The sequence below is a fragment of the Xenopus laevis genome, chromosome 9_10L (assembly GCF_017654675.1).
Source record: "Xenopus laevis strain J_2021 chromosome 9_10L, Xenopus_laevis_v10.1, whole genome shotgun sequence".
Classification (NCBI taxonomy): Eukaryota; Metazoa; Chordata; class Amphibia; order Anura; family Pipidae; genus Xenopus; species Xenopus laevis.
The window spans coordinates 16140199-16161525 of NC_054387.1; the positions used below are offsets into that span (position 1 = coordinate 16140199).

A 21327-nucleotide genomic window follows, 5' to 3' on the forward strand; every position below is an offset into this window, starting at 1 on the left:
CACAAAACAAGGAAGTTAAAAAATGTTTTCCCCTTCCCATCCCTAATTTGCATATGCAAATTAGGATTCAGTTCTTTCACGAAGGATTCGGGGGTTCAGCCGAATCCGAAATAGTGGATTCGGTGCATCCCTAATATTAATCCTTATTGGAAACAAAACCAGCCTATTTGGTTTATTTAATGTTAATATGATTTTCTAGTAGACGTAGATCCTAGATCAATTATACGGAAAACCCCAGTTCCCGAGCATTCTGGATAACAGCTCCCATACCTGTACTACATTTTTAAGAATCCCCAAAATGTACTATTTTCGCCCTATTTCTAAAACACTAAGGGGGGTTATACAGTAAAGGGCACTATGTTTGCCCAGGAGCAGTAACCCATAGCAACCAATCAGAAGGTATCATTTACTGGTCACCTGTTTAAAAGCAAACGTCTTATTGGTTGCTATGGGTTACTGCTCCTGGGCAAACTTAGTGCCTTTTATTACATATAGGGGTAAGGAGTTACATTTTTGTTATATGTCAACTACTTTGTACAATTTTTTAGGAAAATTTGGATTCATTTTTTCTGTTCCAGGGCGAACTGTTGTACAGGGCATAACCCCTTGGAAATATGTGTGGACAAAGCCAGGTCGTGGGATACTGAGTGCAGCGTTCAGTTATGGCAGGGATGATTTTAGGGTAGTGCTCAAAGTACATTGGCCCTGGGTCCCCATCAATGGAGGGGCCCCAGAGTTTCACTCATCTCCCCAATGATTTTCTGATTAAACATGTTGCGGACTGGGGTGTAACTGCATAGGAAGCAGACCCTGCGGCTGCATGGGAAGCCCAGGAGGTATAGGGGGCCCCAAATAAAGAGCGATTTCAATATATATTGGTAAAACAGGACAACTTCTGGGGGCCCTAAAATTAATTTGCTGAGGGGCCCAGTAATATCTAGTTACTCCACTGGTTGCTGAGTAACATTGCTAATAGAACAATACAGGATTTGCCGATAAGCTTGTTACATAAAGGCTGCAAATCTCTTCCGGCCAAGCAGGATTTTTTTAAAGGATTTTCTAACTACCACCAGCAGCATTATCCAAGCCATTCCTGAAAAAAAACATCCGCAAGTGTAATTACTGGAGGGAATTAAGCACAAACCCTGCATTTGATTCAGGTCATGAGGTTTTAATCCCATTACAATTGCCCCTATCAACTAGAGATTGGCCAGATTACGTGAACTCCTTTCTGAATGGGATATTTGTTTTAATTTAATAACCCCACAATCATAACAGGCACTGCATTCTAGGTATGGGATCCGTTATCCGGAAACCCGGAAAGCTCCGAATTACGGAAATCCGTCTCCCATAGACTCCATTATAATCAAATAATGATTCCCCTTTTCTCTATAATAGAAAAACAGTAATTTGTACTTGATCCAAATTTACATACAGGTACGAGACTTTTTATCCAGAATGCTCAGGACCTGGGGTTTTCCGGACAAGGGATCTTTCTGTATTTTGGATCTTCATACCTTACGTCTACTAGAAAATCAATGTAAACATTAAATAAACCCAATAACCTGGTTCTGCTTCCAATAAGGATTAATTATATCTCAAGTACAAGCTACTGTTTTATTTACACAGAGAAAAAGGAAATCGTTTTTAAATCCTGAATTATTTGATTATTAGAGAGTCTAGGGGAAATGGCCTTTCCGTAATTCAGAGCTTACGGGTTTTCAGATAACAGATCCTATACCTGTATGATTAATCCTTATTGGAAGCAAAACCAGCCTATTGGGCTTATTTGATGTTCACGTAATTTTTTTTTAGTAAACTTAAGACATGAAGATCCAAATTACAGAAAGACCCCTTATCTGGAAACACCCAGGTCCTCAGCATTCTGGATCAGAGATCCCATACCTGTATGATTTCAAACATGTTTTTATTTATTTATAACACATATAAAATTTGTTTTCATTTTGCGGTTATATGTATAGCAAGAACAAGTATTACGTAGGTTCAACAGTTTTCAAGAATGATTTTTCAGTAATATATACAAAACATACAGCTCAAAATGTAGTATATAGTCTTATGTAGGACTCGATGGATATATTGCCAATAGTCTGTTTATCTGATGACTCCTGTGGGGCTATTGGGCTTATTTAATGTGCTGTTTAATGTTTTGTATGTGATTTTTTTTTTAGTAAACTTAAGACATGAAGATCCAAATCACGGAAATACCCCTTATCTGGAAACCCCAAGGTCCTGAGCATTCTGGATCACAGATCCCATACCTGTACTAACGTTCCCAATGATTATGTTGAGGGGCCTAGAAATGATACCCGCCCCCTACAGATGTTTATTCATGTTAGCAACCCTCGGCTGGAAGTTATAGTTCGACAGCAGCACTGCATGAGATCAATAGGAAATGATCCTGTACTCACGTTTCAGAATATTTCTTCTTTCAAGTTCTTCCACAGCAGGTCTTTGGCTCAGTCGCCTGCGGAAAAAGACCAGGATAACGTTTTGCACCATGTTGATGTTGGCTAGCAGTAGTAAAGCCTCCCTTGGATTAATAAGTAGCAATGGCTGTAGGATACCCCACTCTGCAAAAGGTATGTGTATCAGTTTTCCTAAGTACTGATGGAATATAGGAGCGTGACAATCCGCAGCTCTCAAGGAATCCCCGCTCCCTTGTCCCTAGCTCTGCACTAATCTCAGCTGTGCCAGAGACAAGAGCCTTGTATAGAAGGAGATTCGTTCACTCCCATCGCACTGCCTGAACTGTCAGCCAATAACTTGCCTTGTGTGCAAGCTGTGCCTGCATAATAAATGAGGCTTCCCCCTACCAATGCACTCCTCCTCAGCATCTCTTACACTACTGTGTATCCAACGCTCTTTGGGGGAGACGTCTTGATCACAATGTGCCCATAGTACAGGAGAAACACACAGAATGAGACACATGAATACAGATATATACTGTACATACATGCACTCGCCTATTAGGGTGCAGGATCAAATATTTCATATAAAAAAAACAGGACAGAGATATGCACCCCAGCCATAGACGTGCATATTATTATTCGGCTATATATCGGATGAACGAATGTCCTTTCCTAACGATTCAGATTAAAACCAAGTAGCAAAGAGAACAAATCACACGATGCTCGGGCCATTAATTGGCAGGCAGCAATCATATGAAAGTTATGTCCGACAAATAGTAGTAGCAGTTTCCCGTTGATATCGTCAAATAGGCAATACATGGGGAGATAAAAATCATTTAACTAGGGATGCACCGACTCCACTATTTTGGATTCAGCCAAAAGATTCGGCCGAATAATGAACTGAATCAGAATCCTAATTTGCATATGCAAATTAGTGGTGAAAAGGGGAAAACATTTTTTATTTCCCTGGTTTGTGACAAAAAGTCACGCAATTTCCCTCCCCGTCCCTAATTTGCATATGCAAAGTAGGTTTCGGATTCGGTTCGGCCTGGCAGACCGATTCGGCTGAACCTGAATCCGGCTGAAAAAGGCAGAATCCCGAATCAAATCCTGAATTTGGTGCATCCCTACATTTAACCTGTCTGATCGACTGATTGACATGGTACGAAAAATGTCGGGATAATCCAGACACTATCCGAAAATCATACAAATCTTCATCTCATATGATATCTCTGCCTTGGCCAGCTTTAAACATGTAGGGGGGTAGGGGTTGCTGGCCCTTTAAGTGATGCAGAAAACCATACAGTGTATCTGGTGTGGATTTTATTTTCAGATGAATATCTATGCAGTGTATGAACCTCGATAGTAGAGATGCCCCGAATCTACTATTTGGGATTCATCAATCCTTCATGAAAGATTAAGACGGATATCAAACCAAATCCTAATTTGGGAAGGAAGGGAAAAAGTGGAAAAAAATTTTTTTACTTCCTTGTTTTGTTACAAAAAGGTTATTTCCCTTCCCGCCCCTATGCAGATTCAGATTCGATTACACCAGGCACGAGGATTCGGCCGAATCTGAATCCTGACGAAAAAGGCAAAATCCCGAAATGAATGCTTCTTGGTTAGTGACAAAAATTTATGGAGTTTTCTCTTCCCTCCCCTAATTTGCATATTCAAATTAGGATTTGGATTCAGTTCGGCCAGACACGAGGATTCGGCCAAATCTTAATGCTGCTGAAAAAGGCCGAATCCTGGCCATAACCTGAACCAAATCCTGTATTTAGTGCATCCCTACAGGATAAGAACCTCAAAAAAAGGCATCAATAAATATTGATATAGAGATTTTATCAACACAAAATCTAGTTAATGAGTGAAACTTAGTTATGAAAGGACATTCTCACAAGTCGCTTCTATAGAGATCTAGACAGGATCAGAAATCTGCATTTCTCCAGAGGTTGCTTGGTTTGTATCCTGGGATCAGTAAATTACCCCTAATGCATGCCATTAGCAGCCTAAGGGATCACTCCACGGGAGATTCTGTAGGATGGTGACGGCTCGACAAAAAGCTCCTACAATTCAGATGTAGTTGCATAAGTCAAAATATAATGGGATTGATACTAAAATCTGATGTGTAAACTACATGACTGTGGGATGGGGACGCTGCATGAGTTTTAATCCGACAAGATAAAATCTGATGGCGTCTGACCGATTTTTCTATTTTCCATTGAAATACATTAAAGGGATACTGTCATGGGAAAAAAAAATGTTTTCAAAATGAATCAGTTAATAGTGCTGCTCCAGCAGAATTCTGCACTGAAATCCATTTCTCAAAAGAGCAAACAGATTTTTGTATATTCAATTTTGAAATCTGACATGGGGCTAGACATATTGTCAATTTCCCAGCTGCCCCAAGTCATGTGACTTGTGCTCTGATAAACTTCAATCACTCTTTACTGCTGTACTGCAAGTTGGAGTGATATCACCCCCTCCCTCCCCCCCCCCCCCAGCAGCCAAACAATGGGAAGGTAACCAGATCCCTAACACAAGATAACAGCTGCCTGGTAGATCTAAGAACAACACTCAATAGTAAAATCCAGGTCCCACTGAGACACATTCAGTTACATTGAGAAGGAAAAACAGCAGCCTGCCAGAAAGCATTTCTCTCCTAAAGTGCAGGCACAAGTCACATGACCAGGGGCAGCTGGGAAATTGACAAAATGTCTAGCCCCATGTCAGATTTCAAAATTGAATATAAAAAAAATCTGTTTGCTCTTTTGAGAAATGGATTCAGCGCAGAATTCTGCTGGAGTAGCACTATTGACTGATGCGTTTTGAAAAAAAACATGTTTTCCCATGACAGGATCCCTTTAAGAAAAAACTCGAACGTCTCACATTTGAACGAATGTTACTGACCCGAAAACTCTAAATACTGTATAAATAAAACTCAATTCGAGTTTTTTCTCTGGAAAAAAAATCGAATGTCAGGAAGGCTATTAACATGTTCAGAATGGACCTCTGCCATTGACTTATAAATGAATTTGGCAGGTTTTAGGTGGAGAATGTAACCATGTCGAGGTTTAAATCTCACAATCGAATTTACATCTCTGTTTCATTTCATTCTTTATAGAAAAAAGAGCTCTCGAAATCCTACAGCAAAATCGTATGAAATCAGTATATTGAGATTCGTGACTGCAGTTATGTTGCTATGTACAAAGAGGGCAATCTGTACAGATGTATTATTTCTGCATAAAGCAGAAATATACCAGAAAATACACCATAGAACACATAGAGTTTATATAGAGAATATACCATAGAGCACAATATATGCCACTCTTACACTGCTACCACTGCAATCATACACAACATCTCTCCCTACTATACCTGCTATCCCACAGTCACACTCCCTTCCCAGAGACTATTATCCACTGTTACTATAGGCACCATCTCTCCCTACTATACCTGCTATCCCACAGGCACACTCCCTTCCCAGAGACTATTATCCCACTGTTACTACAGGCACCATCTCTCCCTACTATACCTGCTATCCCACAGTCACACTCCCTTCACAGAGACTATTATCCACTGTTACTATAGGCACCATCTCTCCCTACTATACCTGCTATCCCACAGTCACACTCCCTTCCCAGAGACTATTATCCACTGTTACTATAGACACCATCTCTCCCTACTATACCTGCTATCCCACAGTCCCTTCCCAGAGACTATTATCCACTGTTACTATAGGCACCATCTCTCTCTACTATACCTGCTATCCCACTGTCACCTTCCCTTCCCAGAGACTATTATCCCACTGTTACTATAGGCACCATCTCTCCCTACTATACCTGCTATCCCACAGGCACACTCCCTTCCCAGAGACTATTATCCCACTGTTACTACAGGCACCATCTCTCCCTACTATACCTGCTATCCCACAGTCACACTCCCTTCACAGAGACTATTATCCACTGTTACTATAGGCACCATCTCTCCCTACTATACCTGCTATCCCACAGTCACACTCCCTTCCCAGAGACTATTATCCACTGTTACTATAGACACCATCTCTCCCTACTATACCTGCTATCCCACAGTCCCTTCCCAGAGACTATTATCCCACTGTTACTATAGGCACCATCTCTCTCTACTATACCTGCTATCCCACTGTCACCTTCCCTTCCCAGAGACTATTATCCCACTGTTACTATAGGCACCATCTCTCCCTACTATACCTGCTATCCCACAGTCACACTCCCTTCCCAGAGACTTTTATCCACTGTTACTATAGGCACCATCTCTCACTACTATACCTGCTATCCCACAGTCTCACTCCCTTCCCAGAGACTATTATCCACTGTTACTATAGGCACCATCTCTCCCTACTATACCTACTATCCACAGTCACACTCCCTTCCCAGTGACTATTATCCCACTGTTACTATAGGCACCATCTCTCCCTACTATACCTGCTATCCCACAGTCACACTCCCTTCCCAGAGACTATTATCCCACTGTTACTATAGACACCATCTCTCCCTACTATACCTGCTATCCCACAGTCACACTCCCTTCCCAGAGACTATTATCCACTGTTACTATAGACACCATCTCTCCCTACTATACCTGCTATCCCACAGTCACACTCCCTTCCCAGAGACTATTATCCACTTTTACTATAGACACCATCTCTCCCTACTATACCTGCTATCCCACAGTCACACTCCCTTCCCAGAGACTATTATCCACTGTTACTATAGACACCATCTCTCCCTACTATACCTGCTATCCCACAGTCCCTTCCCAGAGACTATTATCCCACTGTTACTATAGGCACCATCTCTCCCTACTATACCTGCTACCCCACAGTTCCATCCTGTTGCACCCAGGGACCCTACCACTGATTGCATTTCCTTTGAAACAAGCTCAGTGCCAATCTATTTAGTAAGGACAACAGGGGTACAGAGAGAGGATATTTTGTTTATTAGAAAGAAAGCAGGTTTCATATCTACCATCAGAACTTATTACAAGAACAGCAGGTAAACAAATGGTCCGAAGGGGACAAATGCCTCGGTCACCATTTTTTTCTGCAAGTGCAGCTGCCAAAAATTAGAACTTGCAGATTCACTGTAGTTAAAGAAAAATATAAATATTGTGGCATTTCTGCACTTTTTTTTACCACTCATTTTTGACCTTCTTAACCGAATAAACGGCAATCACACATGAAACAGACTTACATTACATGGTTTAGAGGGATTAAGGGCAGAATTACTGCCTAGAATACACAGTCAGAACATTGGAATGTCAGATTTTTTTTTGAAAATGCTGTTTCTAGTAAATCTCCTTTAAATCTCTATTTATCAGATGCCCACTGTTGAAATTCCTTTGACTGCAGTTTAGGTATGTTGCCCAGTTTAACTGGTTGCCAGGGTGCCACTTATCTTAGCAACCAGGCAGTGGTTTAAATGATTTACTGTAAGATAAAAAGGGACAGTACATAAGTACACAGGGTTGGGTTGAGGGGTTAACCCCTTGCTGAACTAGACTTATAATAAATATTCCATTTCTATAGAACACTAGTAGGTGCAACTGTCAGTTGGAGAATGTTGTATTTAGGTGATGATGCGGAGGGCTTTGTTTACAAGCATTCCGTATAGATTTCTTGCTGGAGGGGATATGGCTTCTACAACTCCCATAGGAAGTGGGACGGTTCTGCTTACTATGCAGTGTAAACAGCCTACACATGACTTTGATGAATGAGGTGAATTAAAATAGAAATAGATCATCCCCAGAATAGTGCAGCAGTGTATTTATCTGTGGAGGCAAACCAAGCAGTATTCCATGGGCTGCAGTATGCAAATATCTGCTCCAGAAGCTACTACCTGCAACCAAGGTATGGGATCTTTTATCCAGAATGCTTGGGACCTGGGGTTTTCCGGATAACAGAATCTTTCTATTATTCGGATACATATATTGTTTTCCTACATAGTATCCCAGGGATGGTTTCAGGTATAATACCCCAGAACCTGACAGGATAAATACATTGGCCGTTTCATGTATCTACGTTATAAAAGACAGGGTGCAATCTGTGATTTTTGATCTTTGCACCCTATAGCAGACTGTGAGGATAGGGCAGGACTATGACCATACTTCCCAACATTTGGTAAAAAGAAAGAGGGACAAAAGAAGTGCCACGCGTAGCCCTTAAATGTCACATCCATTTTACAAAACTTGTCAGGTTATGGAAAGTTTGAAGACATTTATGGGGATTTTAGGGTCAGGTTTTATGTTATTACAGTTCTGCTAATGCAGGTGAATTGCCCTTTAAATTGGCTGTTCAAACAACTAGTTGTTATCAGATAGATCACTAGAAATAACAACTTTTTCCAATTATTTTCTATGCGTGACCGTTTTTCTAATATTGAAGTGTAAAGTATAATTTTCCACCTTCTAAAGCAGCTCTGAAGAGGGGGTCGCCGACCCTGTAAACTGTTCTAAATTGATACATTTAGTTGATACATTTCATATCTTTGCCCCTGCTGAGCAGAAACCCTGGATTTCATTACAGGCAGCTGTTAGAATTGATACAATAGTTGCTGATACTCCAGAGATGCTGCTGAGAAATGTCAATTAAATGTTGCAAAATTGTTTAGAATCTGCACTTGAATTACTGAGCTGCCAGACTCAAACACCAGAGAAACCAATATTCAACTTTAAACTTAGATTTTGGTAAAACAGTAAAAGAAATCAATAATGGAAAGTAATTGAAAAAAAAAATCTTTATTTCTGGGGAATAATCTAAAAACAACTGAACTGAAAAAAGTGTTTGGAAGGTGAACAGCCCCTTTAAAGCTGCAAGTCACCGTTTGCCCAAGAGACCTGCTTATCTTAAATTGTTATAATTGTATCTTTGCTTATCTTAAATTGTTTTAATTGTATCTTTGCTTATCTTAAATTGTTTTAATTGTATCTTTGCTTATCTTAAATTGTTTTAATTGTATCTTTGCTTATCTTAAATTGTTACAAATGTATCTAAGTGCAGTTGCCATGTATTCTGGCAGCTCTCTGCCAAAAGCCTATTACGTTTTAGAAACGTTGTATCTTTTTCTGGCTGTTTTCCAGGACTGCGGGTTGAGCTGTCAAAATCGGGACAGATTTCCCCCCCACCCACCTGCTTCCCTTGCTTCCCATTTGCAGGTAGAAGAGCAGTTGGGGAGGGGTGAATTTCTTAAACAGCTATAGAGAAAGCAGACCCTGCCATCAGCCCTCCTGCAACCACAGGGTCTGCTTCTTCTATAGTTACGCCAGTGGCCGTAACCTTGGGCAGACGTTCTCTCTACATGAGTACTAAGGGGCATTCAAACTGAGACTCCCCAATCCTTTCTTAAAGGAGTCACATAAGAAAAATGAATATTGTCTTTAAAAATAGACTTTATTGGAGCCCCTATAGATGTTCACTGTCCCTGTTTCAAATGAGGGGTGGGTGTGTCCTAACGATCCCTGCCAGAAGCACAGTAGGAGGGGGACAGCCAATCACAGTCCTGTATCACACACACACAGACAGACTTCAGTTCCCTATCAGGTCCTGCTAGCTGTTGATTGGTTCCTGTCCTACAGAGCAGTGAGCTGAGAGCCGCCGGCTCCCCTGCACAGCCTGGGAATTCAATCTAGCAGGAAGAGAAGGGAGGGATTATTAGGGTTTTTGCAGAAATATTCAATAAATCAGCCTGAAACACTACTTTTTTAAGCACAATTCTTGAGTATAACGAGTTGGTTCGTTCTTAATTTTTACACAAAATGTCTCCTTTACAATCTGCCTGGTCACAGGGTCTGTAACGTGTTGTCGGCACTTTAATAGAAACGTGAGCATAGATACATAGATATAAATATAGAAAGACATTTCTATTGTGGGTGATGATTTATTTTGTAATTTTCTGTCCTATAAATACATTTTCGATGTATAAAAATACATTTCTGACCCTAAATAGAAACACTATCAGCTCGAGACAATTCTACGCAAGGCTGTATTTAACAAGAAAAGACAGCTCAATCTGTTTCCCACAAGGTTATTCGCAGAATTCATCGTTTCTTCCTACAAAAGGTGTATTTATGGAAAAGCACAGGATCCTTTGAACAGATGACACGGAGTATAAATGTAAGTAATGCTCCCCTGTGTAATTCCCACGACTGCTAAACACATTCAAAGTCACACGCTGCAATTACTCAGCCCTGTTGATTCAGAATAGGGGATAAAGTGTCTGGGCTCTCTGTTCTCTATGTGCCCTGCTGGTCTCTTTCGTCGACTGTGCTCTGAGCTTTATTACTTGTACATTGGCCCAATGTGACTTTGTTTGTAATGGAGCAATAAAACCCGAGCCTTTTCTTTCCACTCTGCCCAGCAGAGATATGAGATGCTGCACTGAATATAGACGCGTGTAGCTATTCGTGCGCACTAAAATGGCATATTATTACATTTTATTTCATGCTTTCCAAACTATGCAGAACTTTTTTGGAGAGGATTTAATGTAAAATAGAATGTACCACCAGCTAACCTGTGCCTCTTCCAATGGGATGGCTCCATGCTCAGCATACAGGGTCACACCATCTCAATACTGGAAACTATTGCACCGGCACAGTAGAGAATGATGCCCTTATATGTATTTTCTACTATACTGCCAGGGGTGCTGGAAGTATAGTTCAACAGTATATATATATATATATATATATATATATATATATATATATATATATATATATATATATATATATATATATATATATATATACTGTATATTTATTTGTATTCCAAGGCTACTGCACACACTTTTAGTTCAGCTACATACCCTGGTGCTCCCAGAAGTTCCAAAATATAGATAAATAGATGCTGGTGCACACAGGGATTTTTTTCTTCAGAGTCTGTTTTTATTTAATCAACAGTTCGATCCACCTCTGGGACCTTTATCAAGATATTTTATTTTTATATATATATGTATATATATATTTTTATTTAATAATATATTATTAGATGTAAGTGCAATGCATTCCTTATAATGAAATACAAATATATCTGTGATTTCTATCTTGAAGAGAGTCGCTCTGTTTCTGACGAACAGGAGACGTCAGAGCTACTATTGTTTCCCGCCAGATTGTGTGTATATAAGGCATGTTTTATTGTAAAATGATCACTTTGAGAAAGGCCTCGGAGAGGCCGAAACGTTAGTCATTTGTTCTAAATAAATATTTTTTTATCTTAAGACCTGTGAGTGCGGATTCCTTTGGAGTGTCATGGATGAAGTTATTGTTTCTGCACCCAGGCAGATTAACACCATTTATCGTGAGTGCCGACATCCTGGTGGAATGTATTGGATAAAGTTTGTGCCTGGCACCCGTGTTTTTTGAATATTTAAGGACATTTAATTTCAATGCTTTTTTACCACGACTAGCGATGGAAGCAACAGCTCATACTGACGCATGCCTGCTTATTTATATGCATTGAATGCATTGAAGACTTACCCTCGCTCAACCACTATTTGGCTCTACACTAACTGACCTCTTGCACGACCTGAAGCCAAGTAACCGTGGGCGCCACAAAGACGTCTGTGATACCGTGCTCGGTGAGTGAGGTGCCATGGGAGGTCCGTGAGGCCGTATTCGGCGGGTGAAGGTTGATGGTGTTTTACGGGCTATTTGAATTTGAGACGCTGTGATGTCCCCGTGGAGAGGAATTTCCTGGCCACTTGACATTTGGAATCGGGGTTGTAATCAATCTCTCCGCCGAGCACCTCTCCGCTGAACACCACAACGGTAGCGTGAGTGCCAGACTTGACCCGGCTATCTGAGGAGAGAGTGATGCCTGCCATGGTGAGTGCCGAAAAGGGGCCACCTGTAACTAATTGGAAGAGGGATCTCCACCGGGTGGGCTGGCTCTGTAGCGATATCGCATGATCGCTAATTACCCTAACTGACGAGTGCCGAATATTTGGGACTATTGACTTACTGTCAGCTAAATTTTTATCGAATGAGTGGGCCTGGTGATGATATCGGACATCGGCAACCACTTTGATATATGTTGTGGAAGCCTCAATACATCTAATGTGCACATTACTGTTCCGCTGATGATGTACACTGAATGGGCGTATATACCGAAAACAAGTTTGGATACACGCTGATTAACTTTATCACATGGATTTGAACACTGGGCGGGATTTTTTCTTTTTTGGGAAGTGTACTTTTCTTTTTGATTAATATGTTTTATTTCTCGTATTTTTTACTATTTTTACCATTCACACCGCAGAGTTGTGCTGTTTATTAATTAAGGTACTAGCACTCGATTGTTAATAAGGGATGATATATAGAGCCACGAGATGGGAGCTGGTTGATTTAAGACATCATGCAATTAATGTGGGATGATGATAGATCACACGTAGTTTTTTATTCAATATGAGGGTTTATACAGGGGTACACTGGAACGGTGTCACATTAGGGGATGTATATATGACATAAGAAGTATGATCGATATGAGGAGTGCACCGCAGTGGATAGCTTGTTTGAGCAGCATACAGGCGGTTAATATTAGTACAACCGGAATGATTGAGTTGAATTAAAACACATTAGAGCTAGTGGGAGGAATAATTATTGAGGGTTACGTATGATAGATAGGGAAGAAGTGAAGTATCAGGCAGCGTTTAAGTCAGGACCTTTTTGACATCCTCAAAGAATGTTTAATCAATGACACTAGCAACAGAGTTATAAACTTGAGCAGAAGTAGTTATTATAGTGCTACAAAATAGTTACAAATGAACAGTGTCTTGATACATTGGTTTTAAACTTGTTTTTATTTAATAATATATTATTAGATGTAAGTGCAATGCATTCCTTATAATGAAATACAAATATATCTGTGATTTCTATCTTGAAGAGAGTCGCTCTGTTTCTGACGAACAGGAGACGTCAGAGCTACTATTGTTTCCCGCCAGATTGTGTGTATATAAGGCATGTTTTATTGTAAAATGATCACTTTGAGAAAGGCCTCGGAGAGGCCGAAACGTTAGTCATTTGTTCTAAATAAATATTTTTTTATCTTAAGACCTGTGAGTGCGGATTCCTTTGGAGTGTCATGGATGAAGTTATTGTTTCTGCACCCAGGCAGATTAACACCATTTATCGTGAGTGCCGACATCCTGGTGGAATATATATATATATATATATATATATATATATAGATATATAGATATATATATAGATATAGATATAGATATATATATATATATAGATATAGATATAGATATATATATATATATATATATATATACATACACATACAACTTTCTTGCTTAGTAAATTTGAACCTTTATTCTTCATAAGACCTGAGAGTACTCACCTACTTTTTGGATATATATATATATAGTGAATAAAGTACCCCTCTTGTAAAATATAAGGATATTATAAGTTACCGAGGAGTTTCATGACCATATAAAAACACGAGGCCGAAGGCCGAGTGTTTTTATACAGGTCATGGAACTCCGAGGTAACTTCTAATATCCTCATATTTTACAACTGGGGGTACTTTATTAATTATAATACACAAATTTTAGTGAGTCATGTGACAGAAATTACATCACTACTCACCGTTTATAACTGATGACATCACTACTCACCGTTTATAAGGATATAATTTACAAGATATTCATAGCTTTTGTGTATTATATATATATATATATATATATATATATATATATATATATATATATATATATATATATATATATATATATATATATATATATATATATTAGGGATGCACCAAATCCAGCATTCGGTTCAGGATTTGGCCTTTTTCAGCAGGATTCAGATTCAGCCAAATCCTCACATGCCTGCCCGGACTAAACCGAATCCTGATTTGCATATGCAAATTAGGGGTGGAAAGGGAAATCAAGTAACTTTGTTCCTCAAGACAAGGAAGTAAAAAATGTTTATTCGACTTTTTCCCTCCTGTCCATAATATGCATGTGCAAATTCGGATTGGGTCAAATCTTTCATGAAGGATTCATGATTTGGCAGAACTGCACACACTCTCGCAGGCTTTGTGTCGGAGTTGAGTCCCGAAATACTACCAAATGGCAGAACACTGCGCCCTGGACCTCCTCTGCGCTGCTCTGTGTTTTAGGGTCAGATTTTTTTATGGGATTTTTTTTTTACTAATGCACAGTGCAGGGATGGAGGGAGAAATGCTAGGCAGTTAAGAGGGGCCTTTTTGGTATGGAGGGTTTAGTTCTTCTTTAAGAGACACAAGGTCACCTATAACATTGTCTCCAGGTAGGGTTGCCACCTTTTCTGGAAAAAAAAAACGGCCTTCCTATATATTTATCTTTGTTCCCTATTAATAACATTGGGATCAACCATCATTTTTACCGGCCAGACCAGTAAAACACCGGCCAGGTGGCAACACTATCCCCTGGGAATAATTTTTTTTTGTTTGTGCAACCCAGTCAGATTTTGACCAACTACAGACTAACGACATGAGGATCCCCTTTCATCTTTGACTTGTTATCTCTAAGAAGATTTCCCCAACTGAATTGAGCTTTCCCTCTGGAATGATAACTCAGCACTGGCAGAACACAGCGCACAGACAGAGGCACTGATTCTGAAGACGACAGTCAGTTCAGGACATCACTCGGGTCCCGGTAGATTTGCAGAACAAGGAAAACAATGATGTCAGGAGAAAGATGAGACACGACCCATAGAGACTCAGACATGTCATTCTCTAGTAAATACCCACATAGATTCTGCTCGTGCAGCCCGACTGAAGGAAAAATCCACTCGGTGGTGGCCTTGAACAAATACACTCATGTGGGAACACTGACTGTCTGTTGCCATTTAAAAATGATGTCAGACACAACTGTCAGTTTTATAGTATCCAAGAAAGTTATCCTTGCCCTGCAGTGGCCCCTTTGTGGTACTGTCAACATTTTGCCCTATTGGTCACCTTGTCCAGTTCTACCGTCTGACTCCCACTCCATCTTCCTAAAGCAACGGCTAAAGCTAAAGCACTCCAACATAGAATGCTTTGGGTAGACACGCCTAAGGACACCTACTTGATTCCACAGGGCTGAGGTTGTTTAGCTCTATTACCTTGGTGGGTGGCGGATATAATATGGCAATTTGGCATTAATAACAAGTATATAAACCCTTCCTTGTGTTGCTATGCTCAGTATCACAGCATGCCTGAGATAAATTGGCAGGAGAGAAGAAACTGCCAGGTGCAGATTATGCCAAGTGTCGCTCTTTTACAAGCTGTTGGATCTAACGGGCTGTTATTTCCTTGGAATGTTCCCATCGGGAAAAACATTTGCTGGATTATTATGAACTGAATAAAGAACTCATAGAAATGATAGCACTTGCTTGGTGAAGATGAAGTTTCATGCAAAGCACCTCACACATGGATCATCAGTAGGAGTATGTTCCATGTGTGCTACAATGTGGGATCCAGTCTTCATGTTAGACTTCCTGACCCACCTCCTTATTGGCTGCAAGACGTGCCCCTCCCTCCCCTAGACCGACAGTTTTTAATGTTTAAATATGGAAGCCTAGACTAAAACAATGTGACTTTCGAAGGATATGTCACCCTCAGTATGGATGGTCAAAAAGAATTAGTGATGCACCGAATCCAGGATTCGGCCTTTTACAGCAGGATTTGGATTCGTCTGAATCCTTCTGCCCGGCCAAATTGAATCCGAATCCTAATTTGCATATGCAAATTAGGGGAGGGAAGCCGTGTGACTTTTTGTCACAAAGCAAAGAAGTAAAAAATGTTTTCCCCTTTGCAAAGTTTGTTATTCGGCCAAATCCTTCGCGTAGGATTCGGGGGTTCGGCCGAATTCAAAATAGTGGATTCGGTGCATTCCTAAAAAGAATTTACTGGACCTGAATATTTATTACTTATGCAAGATATGGCATAAAACAGCTCATGTGGAAAAACCCGCTTCATGTAAATAAACCATTTTCATAATAATATACTTTTTTAGTAGTATGGGCCATTGAGTAATCCTAAATAGAAAATTACCATTTCAAAAAATAAGGACCGTCCCTTGCATCATAGGATTAACGGTGCACACTAACAAACCATACATGTTAGGTCACATGAGCCAATTAACAGACAGAGTTCTGTCTTTTGCTTCCACACTTCTTCCTGTTACAGTTACAGAGCTGCAGTATTTCTGGTCAGGTGATCTCTGAGACAGCACACAGACCATAATGAATTGTTAAAAGGGCAATATTTACTTAAATATATATTCCAGTTTGGTAAGATTCTTTAATTTGGCACTTAATATGATATACATCTGTGGCTTAAATATTCATTTTGAGGGTAACATTTTCCTTTAAACTGTTTTACTGTTAATCACAGCATCATACTCCATCATAAAACATCTATGGCTTAAAAACATCTTATGGTGTCCCTCTTGGGCTTGCACCCTGTGTATTCGCCATGTTATTACTGGTAGACCAGGGTGCCAGCCCTTGTATAACAAGTGGGACCAGCACAATACTGAGCTTATCTTTAAGGGCAGAGAAACACACTCAGATTCGTCGCCCGACGATAAATCGGCTCTTTTTCGGGTCGACTAACCTCCCCGAACCGCCTCCCACCGGCGATTTACATTCTAGCTGGGGGGAGGCAGTTCATGGAGATTAGTTGACCCAAAGAAGAGGTGATTTATCGCCGGGCGACGAATGGCACTTGGATCGCTTAATTTTCCGAAGTGAGGCAACTTCAGGTGACTTTGGAAAAAAGGAAACGCACCAATTGCCACCCCGTCGGCGATTTACATTCTAGCCAACGGGAAGCATTTCAAGGTGATTAGTCGCCCCGAAAAAGAAGAGATTCGTCTCCCCGAATCTGAGCGTGTGTCTCTGCCCTAAAGCTTCTTGTCTGTCCCCAGCCTTCCCAGGTCTGCATCACCACTAACTCTTCCCTGCAGGGAGTTCTAGTGTGTTGGGGGAGGTGCATAATCTCACCCTTGCCCTGGGTGCCAAAGCTCCTTGGTCTAGCTCTCCTTGGCACTGTGCAAAAATAGGAATAATCACAAATGCCTCCGCAATAATCCTTTTCCCCCCCCAGCAAAAATGCAGCTTTTTTGCATGGTCTGCTCTTCTGTTGTGTCTCCAGACACTAAATTTGCACCAATGTGTGTACAAACAAATGAACAGCTTTAAAGGGGAACTATCATGAAAATTCAAATTCAACTAAAAATTCTGTACTGTTTCTGAAATAATCAAGTTTATCTTCACTATTCCTCTCTCAGCATCTGTTTCTCTTCATTCTGTCTTCATGCGGCAGTTGGGTGTCAGATAGTTATTGACAGTTAGATCCAATATATCTTATCGGGGGGCTCCTTTAGCCTAGAAGATGTATTAGAGTTCACTCTATTAAAATCACCAGACATCCTGACTCTCTACATGCAGAATTTGTGCAAAAGGCAATTATTTTGTTCGATTTTGTATGTACTGGAATCAGTTGCGTGAGCTCTAATATGAAGCCCCCTTTAAGATATATTGGATCTAACTGTCAATGAATATCTGACACCCAACTGCTGCATGTAAAACGGAATGAAGAGAAACAGATGCTGAGAGAGGAATAGTGACCATAAACTTGATTATTACAGAAACTATGCATAATATTTAATTGATTGTAGTTACAAAGTTACTTCTTTCAGTATGCTGAAGCTTATATTATTTTTTCTTTTTCGCAATAGTTCCCCTTTAAGTACCCAGGGTCAATAAAGGCGTGCCTGATGTGTTTTTTTTTGGTGTGTGGTGTGTTAGTTTTTATAGATGAAAACTAAGGCTTCTATACTGTAAGGCACCAGCTAGACGGGGGTGAATAAATATACATACTGCCACAACTCCCCCTAGCAATGCTTTGGGAGTGACTAGGTTAATAAAAGGCAGTAATATGATGGCAGTATGGCTCAGGCCCCTATGAAGTTAATATTCCTGTTGCAGTACCACCTCAACCTGTGATTGGCTGCATGTTTGATATATCTTGCAGAGAGAGAGAGAGTGGATGCTGTTGCTATGCAGGGAGTATTGGCTGCAGGAGAGATGCTGGGGTTTCCCATCTAAACTGGAATAATAACTCCCATATTGACTAGGGCCCCTCCCTGCTGCAACCAGCAACGGAATCACCCCTGTCATGGGAATTCTCCTGCATGGCCGCATCCATCTATGTCACTGCAAAACCCAATCTGATAATATTGGACTGCGCTCAGCAAACCCAGCATTCAGCACATTCCCTGTCTTTGCCTCATCATTATCAGGGCTGCTGTTATGGGCCCTTGCCCTGGGTCCCTATTATCACAGGAGCCCCTGATAAAAGTACAAAGGACATAACATTTTGTGCATACAAATAATAACAATAATAATAACAATTCAGTGGCAGATTTCCTCTTCTACAAAAAGGCCAGACTCATTTCCATTAGAGAACCACTCCACCACTCGGGGTGCCCAGTGTCGGACTGGGACACCAGGGGCCACCCAAAAAACCTTAGACCAGGGGCCCACTCTCACTGCTATTAATCTTCCTCTCCTCACTCAACCTCTATTCTCCTAGTCTCTTTTCGTTACATACTATAATCTATTATTTCATCTATTCAGCCTCTTTGTTCTCATATAAATAGGGAATGACCATGAAATATGCCAAATGTTTAGAAGCAGGAGGGCCCACTGACACCTTGGCCCACCGAGAGTTTTCCTGGTATCCTGGTGGGCCAGTCCGACATTGGGGGTGCCTAACACTTTGGGGGTACCTAATAGAGCAGTGCTGCATTAGAAGTAGGGATGCACTGAATCCAGGAATCCTTCCACCTGGCTGAACTGAATCTGAATCCTAATTTGCAAACAAGAAAGTAAAAAATGTTTTCCCCTTCCCACCCCTAATTTGCATATGCAAATTAGGATTCCGATTCATCTGGTATTTGGCCGAATCTTTTTCAAAGGATTCGGGGGTTTGGCCGAATCCAAAAGGTATCGGATCTGTTATCTGGAAACCCTTTACCTAAAAAGGTCCACGTTATGTGAAGACAGTCTCCCTTGGCAAATTTTAAAACTGATTTTCTTTTTCTCTTTAACAACAAACCAGTACCTTGTACTTGATCCCAACTTAATACAGTATATGGAGATCCAAATTACAGAAAGATCCCTTAATCGTGAAAACCTCAGGACCCGAGCATTCTGGATTATAGGTCCCTGTATTTACTGTTAGCGAAGACAACATTTTGACGTGATAACCTCAGATTTTAAGAGCACCTGAGCAAAAATATACATACAAAGTAGGATTTGGATTGACAAGTCTTTAGGCAAATCTATAGAGCAGGATTGTAGGTCCTCATTCAAAATTTCTGGATAAGGCGTCTCTTTTAAAGGATAAAGGAATATTTTTGAATTTCTGGTAGATTCCCTGATTCTAGTGAGATCCGAGGGCTGCTCTGACGTTCTATCATTGACAGGCCCCTAATTATAGTTTTTATTATGCGGTGCATTTATATTTAACTTTTGTGCATCACTGACTGTGCCGTACCTGTATTTCCTGACAAGTGTCTATTAATCTTCTATTCCTCTGAATCCTAATTTACCAACTGGCAACAATTATTTTAACAAATTTAAATAGTCTCTATAGGCTCTATGCTGTACATGCAATTGGGCCCCACCGCTAAATATCTTGGAGATCATCTGCTTTGCACAGTCGTGGCCCTCAGTGGCCCTTGTATAGCGCTGTCTTTCCCAGAAGCCTCTGGGTGTGCTGCCTCACCCACCGTTCATTGGGCCATTCATTTCTCCATGGACATGTCTGCTTGTGTTGGGCACGTAACATAAACTGCTGTGTCGGCAAGATGCAACTCCATCCAATCAATTGGTGCCATAGTTAGGTGTCCATTAAGGGGACATTAGTAATGGAAAATGATTCCAGCACCTTGGTATTCAGACTAGACTACTCCGCATAGTAGGACAAGCACCCTGCACAAGAATAATCAATGGAGGCACAATATGTTCACCATATTATATGTTCATCATATTATATGTTCATAACCACAGAGTGGCGACTAATATTGTAGAATCCTACAATCTCCTAAACCTAGAAGATCCTACACAAGGATAAAATGCCATGCCTTAAGGTGGCCATACACGATAAGATCCGCTCGTTTGGCGACCTTGATTTACTAGGAGATCCTGGTCGATTAAAATTTACACCATAGCCTTGGACAGACCGGACAATCCTGACACTCCTACCCAGGGGGGATTAAATTCCTCACCAGAACAGATTATGGTGGAATTCCACCAGGAGATCCTGATAGACGTAGGTCATAGTTATGTATTCCATATATATATAGTCAAAGTTTCTTTACTATTTCTTTTTAATGTGACTTTGTGTATTGAGCCGGCACTCTTGTGCGGCGTGACTTAACCATAATGGCATTACATGATAATAGAGAACCACTTAGGGGACTGCTGTGTCTGAATAAACCACCTCTGATTTACAGAAAGATCTTAAACATCGTGACTCCAGATACAATGCAATGTGCAGCCTTAGCGTTGGCCCTAGTCAACAGTCTGTGGCTCTTTTTATCCCCTTTCATGCCATTGCTGCTTCAATATTGACTACAGTCAGCGTTTTGTAGGACTAAGGACCCTGACCGAATTAAGTGCTGCTCATCAACGAGTGCTATTCGCTTGATCTTTCCCATAGACACGGGACAATATGTACTAAGCCTCAGCCACAACAGAACAAACAAGAGAGAATTCATTATACCAGGACACAACGGGAAGATGAGAAAGCGAAAGAGATGTTGGTACTGGGAGCCTTTAATGAGATCCACTCACTGTATAAACCATCGCAGAGCCTCCA

At 40.6% G+C, this 21327-nt stretch overlaps 1 protein-coding gene across 3 annotated transcripts in view; it reads right to left on the reverse strand.

Moving 5' to 3' along the window:
* The window catches only part of phactr3.L (phosphatase and actin regulator 3 L homeolog), a 76308-nt gene that overhangs the window by 12149 nt on the left and 42832 nt on the right, over positions 1–21327 (reverse strand). For all 3 annotated transcript variants that reach the window (XM_018234618.2, XM_018234616.2, NM_001096429.1), the window contains 1 exon segment: positions 2430–2485. In XM_018234618.2, the coding sequence (XP_018090107.1) occupies positions 2430–2485 (56 nt within the window).